General features: G+C 58.8%; 1 protein-coding gene across 1 annotated transcript; it reads right to left on the reverse strand.

Moving 5' to 3' along the window:
• Nucleotides 1–255: 255 nt before the first annotated feature.
• On the reverse strand, nt 256–7069 carry LOC116420917 (collagen alpha-1(I) chain-like). The gene is made up of 3 exons (XM_031949162.1): nt 6688–7069; nt 4679–6243; nt 256–3327 (listed from the first exon to the last, which is right to left on the reverse strand). Exons 1-2 carry the CDS (start codon nt 7067–7069, stop codon nt 5129–5131), a joined length of 1497 nt encoding a protein of 498 aa, XP_031805022.1. The 3' UTR covers nt 256–3327; nt 4679–5128.
• Between the last annotated feature and the right edge of the window lie 3967 nt (nt 7070–11036).

Here is an 11036-nt window from a genome sequence, read left to right on the forward strand (position 1 = left end):
GTTTGGATTTTCACGACCTTTCTTTTCCGGGACTTTTAAATACAAAGGCATCACCTGGAACGTTGAGTTCCTCCCTTGGGCTCGGGGAGAGCTTTCCTTGTCCCCCCTCCCCGGAGCAGGGACACGTTCTGGGGCATCTGGGTTGAGGAGCAGGACCCCTCTCAGGCTCTTTGTGGGATGGCTCTTACTTGAATCCCCCAAGTGTACTTCGTGTTTATTTTCTATGACGGGACAGCCGACTTTTTTGTAAAGGGGCCAAATTGGTCAAAGACGTTGTTAAAGTTGTCCGGGAAATGTGGAAAAATGCTCTGTGACTGTAACTCGCCTTGGGCTGCTCTGGCTGCCTCGGCAGAAGGAGCCTCGGCCTCCGGCTGGGGGAGGAGTTCCCTGAGTTAGGGATGAGGCTGACCTCTTGTAACCACATGGCTCCTGATGAGGAATCGGCTCCATCCGTTGCTTCCCTCTCAGGAAAGGGGGACGGACCTGGAGGCAGGGGCCTGGATTTGAGTCCTGACGGGTCCTGCCCACACAGGAGGGCCCCCAAGATCCCTTTCCACCTGGAAAGCTGTGATCTTGGTAAAGTGGTCGGCTCCTCATCTTCCTGGCTCCAGGCCCGGCTCTCTGTCCACCAGGTCACCCAGGAGGGGGCCCCCAAAGTTTGGACTTCGCCAGGCTTTGGGGATCTCGCTCTTTCTCCAGGAGACTTCCAAGACAGTCGTTGGGGTTCTTTGTGACTTCTTGTAGTCTCCTCGGTGACTGCCCTCCTGGCGCTGGCTCCATCTGCCGTTGGGCCACAGCTTCCATCAGGCGATGACTTCCCCGAGCACGTTCTCTAGCCCCTGCTGGGTCTCCCTCGACCCCGGCCCCTCGGTCAGACCCCCTCAGTTCCTTAGTCTCTGTTCTTGTTGCTAACGGGGCAGAGCTGCTACTTATGTGGTGTCCAGTAGAGCCCATGATATTTTTCTAATTCCTCCCAGTTCAGGGGACCCCAAGACTGACTAACCTCATTTGTTTGTGGCATCCGATCGGCGTTCAGATAGAATTAACGTGTTACGAGGCACGAGCCGAGGCAGACCCGGTCCTGTAATTTGTGTGTCCGTGCACCCGGACGCCTGTTGCTGGTTTGGAAGGAGCCTTTACATTGGGCCGGCTACACAGAGAGACGCGAGGCTTCCAGGGATGGATGGGAAAGAGTTCTATTTTTAAAGAATACGAATGTCCAGGTTTTGTCGCTGGCTTGAAATTTCTATTTTTGAAAACAATCCTTTCTTACCACAGCAAGGCTTTCAGATTCCTTTCTGATTATGAAACTTGTTGGATGTTGGATTATATTTTTATTGTATATCTTTCATTTAGGGAGATTATAAAGAAATGGAAATGTTGCAATGATTGTACCCAAAAAATAAAAGTTGGAAGATTCTTACTTATTTGTATGATGGCTTCTTATTTCCCGTGAGCTTGGAAGCACTTTCTTTGTTCATCCTTCACTTGTGTACGTATTAGTTATCAAGCATTTCTTAGTAAGTGTTTACTGTGTGCCTAGCGATGGGCCAGGCACGGGGTGCCCTCCAGGAGCTCACACTCTGATGGGGAAGACACACAAACGCCTATGGGGGCCTTGGGAGCCGAGTAGCCTCCTTCCTGTTTCACATCTGGAAGACCCGGAAACTTACTCTTCTCCCAACTGGCAAAATCTTTAATCATTTTTCCAATAAGAAATTAAGGGGATATAGTCTTCTAGTCTAGCTGGAGTCGGAGGCAAATCTAGGGTCTACCAATCTGCCAAATCAGTTTGGGGTTCAGGGCCTGCAAGTGGCCAGCTCTGCGCCCCTTGCCAAGAAATCAGGGCGCAGACTGGAAGGTCGGCCGCCATGGGGAGGGGGATGCAGAAGGCTGTCCAGGAGGTTGCCCTTTCTCTGGCTCCCAGATAAGCTCCAGCACTATTGCTGGAAGTCCCAAAGTCCCTTTAAAGGGAACTGGCCTCAGTCTTGTGAAAGACCCCTCAGGAAACAGTAAGATCCCATAGCCCTGGACAGGTGGGAACTCCCCTAGGAGTTTTGGTCCGGGCACCTGAGAACTCCCTGGTTAATATGGGAATGGAGCATGCTTCTGAATTGTGGGAAATTTATTCTAAAACTCATATTCAAATGGTAATTTTGGGGGGGCAAATTGAATGAAATTGAGGGAAGAAAGACCAGATCACTGCAATTTAAAGGCTTTGAAATGGCTTTTAGAGAACTGCGTGCACAAACCTTCTGATTAAGCCTTCAGTAAGAGATAAGGCCAGCCAATACATCTGGTTTGTTGTTTTGTCCCGTGGTCTTCTGCGCCTGGAAGATGACTAATAGGCAAGCTCCTCCTTGTGTTAGTCAGCCAGTTTGTGAGCCAAGCCTCCTGCCCCGGAGTGGAGAACTCCCTCTTTATCGCCTTCTGCCCCTCCCGAAAGCTTTGCAGGAGAATCTTTGTCTTGTGAGGTTTGAAGCTTCTGCCAAAGAGAAAACTGCAAGTGGCCAGAAAGACCACTGTAAAAAAGCAGCTGCTGAAGACTTGGGAATTCTGGGAAAGGTTCTGAAAATTTCCTATCTGAAGGAGAGTTTCCTTCCAGCTTTGTGTCAGCTGATGCTTAACTGTCCCCGGAAGACACTTTCTGTCACTTTAGCCCTGACCATGTAGGAATTATAGAGAGAAAATCAGGATTAAGGGTTAGGGTTAGAGTCTGGAAGCATTTAGGGTTGGGGTTAATGAAATTCGTAGCGTCATAAACCAGAGACTAAAGTTGTAATTGGCACGGATGCAATAGTTTTCCTATAAATCTCCAAATTGTGCTAGATGCTAAAAAAAAAAAAAAATCTTAGTGGACTTTGAGGGTTTGAAGATCAAGATCTGCACTTCTGGAGGGAAGATTTGGAATTGTGAAAGGATCTGAGAAAGATCAATTCCTTTGAGAGAAGCAGATTTGAGAAAGTCGCCCCTTTTGGTTCTCTGAAAAGGCACTTAGCAGAAGCTTAACAAAGGCAGAAATATCTTGGTTTTGGGGTACCACCCTGGAATTTATCAGTAAGACTTAGAGATACAAATAGCCCTTGTGATGGAGAGAGCCATCTGCAGCCAGAAAGGACCGGGGGGACTGAAGGTGGGTCACCCCATAGGATTTAAAAAAAAAAAAAAAGCTACAGGGAAAGAGCATTTAGGCTTCTCTTGTACTCACATGATAGCTTTGTTGTCTGGAGATTGACAGGCTTGTTTCGGTGAAAAGGAGGAAGATGATTTCTAGTTTCCAGTTTAAATTTATCTGGTACTTAAGAACTTCCTGTTAGTAACTCTTTTCTAGATCATGAAAAAAAAATGCTTGTTAAAATTAGGGAAATAGCAAATAGTAAAATTTAATTAAGGACCGGAAAGGGAGATTTGTAAAAAATCAATAAAAAACAAAGAAGGGTCCCACACTGGGCCCACACCCTTTTGAGGAGAATGGGAATGGCCAAGAACCATGTATTATTGGGGGAAGCCACCAGGAACTAGTAATGTCTTTTAGGAAGACTGAAGTAGGACTTGCAAAACCTTACCTAAAATCTGTAGGACGGTAGAGCCCACTAACACCACCAGGAGTCCCAGTGGGAGTGTGGGAAAAGGTTTCTTTCTCATGAGAAAGGGTGTGCGGCCTCTCCAAGTGAGAGACCCCCACGAGCAAGGGGCAATCCCTCTTTGTTGCCTTCCCTGACCCCAGTGTTTGGGATTTCTTAAAAATGGAAGGTCAAATGCTTAACTGGGCAGGGGACTTCCCACTCAATGCAGCCCCTGCCCCCATGAGCTTCCATTCTTCCCTCCCCCTTGGTACTCTTTGATGTCCTTGTGGGTTTCAAATCTTCAATTTCTAAATTTCACTTCTCCCGTCTAATTTTCATGCCTGGAAGCCAAATAAATGTCCGTCCATTTTTCACAAAAAAAAATGAACTGTTTAGGTAAATAGAAGCAAGGCCACTGAAGGAAATAGGGAAAGATCAGGCACCTGGAAGTTCTTAAGAGCCTGAAGAGGGAGTCATACTGAAGTTAACCAAGATTGTAAAAAAAAGGTGCTAAGTTACAAAGAAGTGAAGACTGGTTGCTTAGATAGCCTGGAAAATGACTGGGAAATCTGCCTCCTTTTGGCCATTTCAGGGTCTCTGGGAGCAGCCTTCGTTTCAGGTCAGTAACCACCACACGTGCAGCCACGGTCCCAGCCCAAACCCTTTCCTGCCTCCTTCGAAGTCCTGTCTCCCTCACTTGGGGCTGGGCGGCTTTCTGGAGGCCTTCCGGATGTCGGTTCCAGGAGGAGAGCCCCTGCCACCACGGTCTGTCTCCCGAGTCCCCACGCTGGCTGAGCTTGTCCCGGCTTGCACCCTCGTCAAAGGTGGGGATCTAGTGGCACTCTACTAAGTCCTGAGTACATGCGCTGAGCTAGACAGCTGCTAACCCGGCTCAACAACCGCCGACTTAGCTCCCTGTCTCAGGTCCCGGCCCCTAACAGGTGTGTCCCCAGCTCTACAAAGTTCTTGGAGCATCTCCCCACTTCTTGCCCTGCACTAAAATGGGAGAGCTCAGGGAGGGGTGCGCGTGGCGCTGGGTCATGAACGCACGGGATTGTGTCTGAGGGTTTTGGTGATTTATATCGAGGTTTTTTAATTTTTAATTGTCTTACTTAGTATTTCTGCCCCAAATTACGGATAAAGAACAGGAGCCGCGGCAAACGGGGACCTGATAACGCGGTGACGCCACAAGGCTCTGGCCCCGTCGGCGACCGGCGCAGCCGGGTCTCGGGCCGCCACTCCCGTCGCTCCCAGACACCGGACACCGCGTCCGGGGTGCCCCTTAAACCGCCAGGGCGCCTGCTGGGGAGGCTGCGGGGGGAGGGGCCGCGACGCGGGGCGGGGTCTGACCACGCCCTGTGCCCGAGGAGGAGCAGCGCTAAGGGAGGCCCCTGTCAGTACACCGGGCGGGGGCGGCACGAGGCTCTGAGGCAGCTGCAGGAAGGGCGGTAGGGCACGTAGAGGCGGCCACCAGGGGGCGCAGGGCACGGAGCGCCGGCCCGGGGTCAGGAGGCGTTGCCCCGCGGCTCAGGGAAAGCAGAGAGGAAGCGCTGGGACTCTTCTCACGCCTCTGTCCGCGCGGGGCGCCGGGCACATCCAGGCCGGGCCGGGCCCCCGCGGCTCAGGGAAAGCAGAGAGGAAGCGCTGGGACGCTTCTCACGCCTCTGTCCGCACGCGGCGCAGAGCGCGGGGCGCCGGGCCGGGCCGGGTCCCCAGTGTTTCTGACTGCAGGTCCAGGCCGGGCCGGGCCCCCGCGGCGCCGTCCGGAGGCCGGAGTCGGGCTCTGACGCACAGCACCGCCCGTTCCCGCCCGGGGCGCTTCTGAGAGACCCGGGGGCCCGTTCTCGGCCCGGCCTATAGGTAGCTGTAGACTCCTGCTTTAGCCCGCTGCTGGCAGCGCCCGGGGGAACCCCCGCAGTGCCCGGGACGCCGCTGCTGCCACCGGGGCCGCGCCGCCGGATCGGGCTCCCGCCGGCCGTTCTGAGCCCGGCAGTGTCGCGCTGGAGCCGCGCCGCGGGGGCCCCGCCCCGGGAACGGGAGGGGCGTCCCAGAGACGGTTCTCGGACCCGAGGGGACACTGGCACCCTGCGCCGCCCTGGGCGGAGGCCGGGGGTCCGAGCGGGAGCGCGGAGGCGGGACCGAGGGAGGGGGGGGGGCGGGAGTTCTGCGCCCCCTGGGGGCCCGGAGAGGAGGGGCGGGAGCCCCGGGGGCCGGGGAAGGGGGGCCCAGAGGCTCCGGGGGAGAGGGCGAGTCTGTGGGATAAAGAAAATACCCCAGGGGCGGGGGAGTTCCCAGTGGGGGGCGCCCGATGGGCGCGCTGGGCACCAGGCCCTCCGCAGGGCCGGCGTTCTGGCCTCTCTGGTGGGGGGGGGGGGGGGGGGGGGGGACGGCCGGGACCTCCCACGCCCCGCCCCCGCCCCGCCCTCTGTCCTGACCCCTTTGGGCGTAGACCCCGCAAGGGTCACGGGCGGCCCCAGGGCCACCCACTCAGTGACTCCATTTTCCGGGGAGCAGAGGTCAGGGTGCGAGAGCGCCGGCGCCTGAAGCCGGGGAACGCCCCGCGCCGAGGCCCGTTTCCCGGCAAACCCAGGAGGTGGCGCCAGAGCCCCACGTTCCGCCCGAGCGGCCCGGCTTCCTTCCGGTGGCTGAGGGAGGGGGAGGCGGGTCCGGCGCGTCTCTGGGGCCCCGAGAGGGTAGAAGTCTTCCCGACCCCTGGGCCGCCCCTCTCGAGGGCGTCCCGGGGGCTCTGTCTGTGCCCCCCCCCGCCCCGCCCCGGCCCCCCCCCGCCCGCCAGGCCCGCCCCTCCTGCCGGGCCCCCGCCCCCCCGGACCCCCCTCCGCCCCCCCCTGGGCCCCCCCCCGCCCCAAGGGGGACCCCGCCCCCCGGGGCCGGGCCCCCCGGCCGGGGCGCGGGGCCCCCACCCCGACCCCTTTGGGGGGGGCCCGCCGCCCACCACCCCAAAGGGCGTCAAGTCGGGGGAATGGCCCGGAAAATCCGGGTTCGCTCGGTGGCGGCCAAAAGGGGCCAGACCTTCTGGGCCTCCCTCTCCCCCTTTCCCAGGTCGCCTGGCCCTTTGCTGGCCTGGCCTCCCCGCCCCCAGCATCCAGTGAGGCGGCCCAACCCCTGACTGCCCTGCCCATCTCCCCCTCCGGGGCGCCCCCTGGGAGGGCCCCTGCCTGAGGGCGGCCGGGGCCCTGGAAGGCCCAGTTCCGGGGAGTGTCCCTGGCCTCCGGGAGCGGCCCTGGCCTCCGGGAGCGGCCCTGGCCTCCGGGAGCGTCCCTGGTCTCCGGGAGTGTCCCTGGCCTCCGGGAGCGGCCCTGGCCTCCAGGAGCGGCCCTGGCCTCTGGAAGCGTCCCTAGTCTCCGGGAGCGTCCCTGGCCTCCAGGAGCGGCCCTAGTCTCCGGGAGCGTCCCTAGTCTCCCGGCGTCCCTGGCCTCCGGGAGCGTCCCTGGCTTCCGGGAGCGTCCCTGGCCTCCGGGAGCAGCCCTGGCCTCCGGGAGCATCCCTGGCCTCCGGGAGCATCCCCTGCCCTGCTGCCTCTGCCCCCCCTCTGGCTCTGTGTGCCCCGGCTGTCTGTCTCAGTCAGTCACCAAGCACTTATTAGATGCCTACTGGATCCCGTGAGCCCAAAAGATAGGTGGCCTCTGAAGGGCCCCCTTCCGGGGGTGGGGCGGGGACCCCCCGGCCCATCAACAAGGCGCGGCAGGTGTTGGGCAGGGAAAACCGGGACCCCCAAGTCCCGGCAAAGAACTCAGGGGACACCAGGGGCCCCGGGGCAGAAAACGAAATTCCTCCAGGGAATAAATTTCGCAAACCCATGGCCTCTACTCTTCTTGAAAAAAAACTGAAAGTCCCGGGTTTCCTCTCTCATCCCAGGGTCCACCCCCCACCCTCCACAGATCCCAAATTGCAGGTTGGCCAAGCCCATCTCTTTAAATGCCAGGGACCGGGAGCTCCCCACCTCCTACAGGAGCCCCTTCCTCTTGGGATGGGTGAGGTCGGCCCCCCTGGGCCTTTCTTCCAGGACGGCCACGACCCTCACCCTCCTCCCGGTCTGGCACTTGTGTCCAGGCTAAGTGTTCTTAGTGTGAGCAAGCGCTGGAGAGTGAGGCAGCAACCGAGCTGCCCCCCCCCCCCTTCTTGCTGGCTCCTCCTCCTCCCTTCCTCCTCCTCCTCCTCCTCCTCCTCCTCCCCCGCCCCCCCAGAGATAAGAACTGAGGCCCTGAGACTGTTCTCTGTGCGGCCGCTGGGGCGCTGCAGGGCTGACAGGGTTGGAGCGGGGAGGGAGGGGCCTGGGGGTTACAGCCTCTGACCCCTGAGCCCAGAGAAGTCTGCGGTGACCGGGCAGGACTAGACCCTTTCTGCCCTTCCCTCTGCTTCAGGAGCCACAGGGGACGGCGCCGGCCTCTCGCTGGGCTTGGGAAGCACATTCTGGAAGCCCTTTGGTTTCCCATGGTGGGGGGGGGGGGGGGTCCAGGCCCTCACTGGGACTGTGGCCGATAACGGGCCGTTCCCGGCTCCCGGCCTGGCACTAGGTGGCGGCACAGGGCAGGCACAACAGCCCCAGCGAGGAGGAGGAGCAGGTGGGGGCCAGGGTGGGAGCCACAGACAAGGGGTGGGGGCAGGGGGCGGGCGTTGCACAGGGAGGGGCTCATTGATTAGAATCAGCTCGGGGGCTCCTCTGCAGAACCCCCTGCCAGAGATGCTGTTCCCGGGTGCGGGAGGGGCCCTGCCCATCAAGCCCCCTCAGGGGAGCTTCTAGCCTCCCATGCCCGTCCCTTCGCCTCCTTCCCTCTCACAAGAAGCGCTCGCCTGGGACCCGCTGGCAGCAGAAAGGGAGGACCCGGGCCAGGCCTCAGCGTCAGCAGCCGCCCATTCAGGGGCTCGGGAGGGCCCGACCCCAGTCACAGACCCCGGGGCTGGGGAACCGGGACAGGCCGTGGCGTCCAGGTCCGGGGCCACTCCCTCCCCTCAGTCTTGGTTCTCTCCTTGGGAGAATGAGAGGGGGCCTTCCCCCGACCCCCCGGGGCTGCTCCCCCCTCTGCCATGCTCTGAGACCAAGCTCTGGAACCGCTCCCCAAAGCAGCCGCTGTCAGGCTCTCAAGGGTCTCTGCTGGGGTTGTGGGACCTCTGCGTGGAGACTTGAGGTGGGAGAAAAGCAGGAAAGAAGGAGGGAAGGAGGGAGGGAGACAGAGAGATAGTGACGCTGAAGGTGGGGTCCCTGGTGGGATTATGGGGCAGAAGTAGAGACAACCTAACCTGTCCTAGGTGGGTGTAGATGGCCTAAGCCACTGACTCAGAGGAGGGAGGATGGACCCCTTCTGTCCAGGGTCAGGCCTGGGCAGTTGGCCAAAGCCCTGGCTGCTGCCGCACTTCTTGTGGTGCCAATGGAGCTTTACGGCCTGGAGCTGCAGAAACCTGGCTCCGGGCCCTGCCCCGACCAGCGAGTGCTCTTGGGCTGCTGCTCCTGGCGAGACGGAGCGGAAACCCCTGCATGAGTCCGCTACCCAAGCCCAGACCGGCCACGGTCTCCGTGGGCGCCATCTTGCTATCTGCCGGCCGTCCTGCCCACAAGGATCAAACCCACAGGGCCGTGGCTTTGGGATGCGTGAGACAGCCTAGAGCAGGGGGGAAGGAGGGTCCCTGCCGGCTGCCGATGGAGTCAGAAAACTGCAGGGTTTGTCGTCGTTTCAGTGGCATTTTAATCTGATTTTTGGCTCCACTTGGGACCTCTCTGCCCTAGACCAGCACTCCCTGTATGTACTGTTCCTTCCGGTTAGAACGGAAGCTCCCTGCAGGCAGGGGCTCTCTCAAGCTTTGTCTTTGCACACATAGTAATTAATAGTGTCTGGTCTATAGAAGTCACTTTTTTTCCTTCCCTTCCTCTCTCCCTCCCTTCCTTCCTCCTCTCCATATTCCTCCCTTCCTCTTCCTCTTTCTCCTCCTCTCTCCCTCCCTTCTTCCCTCCCTCCCTCCCAGTGCAATCTCCAGCTGGAGCAGAACGGCACTATCATTTCCAGCTTTCTGGGGGTTGTATTTGCAAGGACCAGAGCAGAATGAATTAATGAGCGTTGATTTAATTAATGACTGCGCTAATATGCTTGGGTAAATAAGACTCCATGAAGACGCCAAGAGGGCAGAAAATTTATTGAGTAAATTAAGTGGTCGTCTTAAATCACGGCACTTTCCAAAGAAATGCGGGGCTGAACTCTCTTCTTTTCCCCATCGTGGTTCACGAACACCTTGGTTTCAAACACCTTGGAGCATTTGCCCAGTTTCCCGGGTTAGCCCGGGGCCCCTTCCTGACCCCGGCTCCCAGGAAGGTAGCTCTCTGCTCCTCTTCAGCCGGTCCCATGGATCCGGAGCCCCTTCCCCCCCCCCCCCCCCCCCCCCCCCCCCCCCCCCCCCCCCCCCCCCCCAGCGTGTTCCCATTCTCACCCAGACGAACTTGCAGAAAAGGGATGAACGGAGAGCACGTGACGAGGAGTTTTACCAAACGGCCCCTCCAGATCTGGGGGTCTCTGGGCACAGTGGGCTCACACTTAGAAATATGGTGGTAGTGGGGGACACAGTAGAGGGCGAATGCCTCGGCTAATTCACTTTCCCTTTGTGGGATGGGGCAAAACCAGGGAATGGAGCCCTCAGGCTGGGAGTTGACTCCTGGGACCTCCGACATCTCAGCCGAGATTCTGGCTAGTCCAGCAGGGAAGCCCCGAAGGGAGAGTCCATCAGAAAGCTAGCTCACCGGGCTGGCCTCGGACTGCACGGATGGGGCGAATGCCACGTGGGAGCCACCCGACAAATCCTTCGGCACCCCAGAAACCAGGGGCTTCTGCTCCCCCGCTATTGGGGGGGTTTGTAGGCTGGCGCTGGCGATACTTTTGAAGTAAATATCCCTTCATAAAAGATTTTTTTTGGCAAGACAATTGGGATTAAGTGACTCGTCCAGGATCATGCAGCTAGTGAGTGTTAAGTGTCCAAGGCTGGATTTGAATTCAGGTCCTCCTGACTCCCAGACTGGCACTCTATCAACTATGCCATCTAGCTCCTCTTATAAGAGATCTAAATGGCCCTGGGTACTCATCAATGGCCCCTAAGGGGGAGCACAGAGGAGACGCCCCCAGGGGAGATGCCCTCAAGCCCTTCAAGGTCTTGGGGAGCCCTGGGTGGGAGTAGTTAAAATAGAGCGCACTTGGCTCTCGTGGAGTGAGGCTGGAGCAAATCCAGGCAATTTTTCCTTCAGCTCCTTTTACAGATGAGGAAACTGAGGCAGGCGGGGGAAGTGACATCTGTGGCTCCCCCTCTAGGGAGGGTCTGAGGCTGGATTTGAATCCAGGAGGAGGAATCTTTCCCGCCTCCAGGCCTGACCCTCTGTAATGTGCCCTTCTTGATCCGGATCCAGCCCTGAGGCCCAGCACTGCCCTCAGGAGGCCTTTGGAGGACTGGGGGGTGTCAGGAGCCAGGGAAGGG

Source organism: Sarcophilus harrisii, chromosome 1, assembly GCF_902635505.1.
Source record: "Sarcophilus harrisii chromosome 1, mSarHar1.11, whole genome shotgun sequence".
Classification (NCBI taxonomy): Eukaryota; Metazoa; Chordata; class Mammalia; order Dasyuromorphia; family Dasyuridae; genus Sarcophilus; species Sarcophilus harrisii.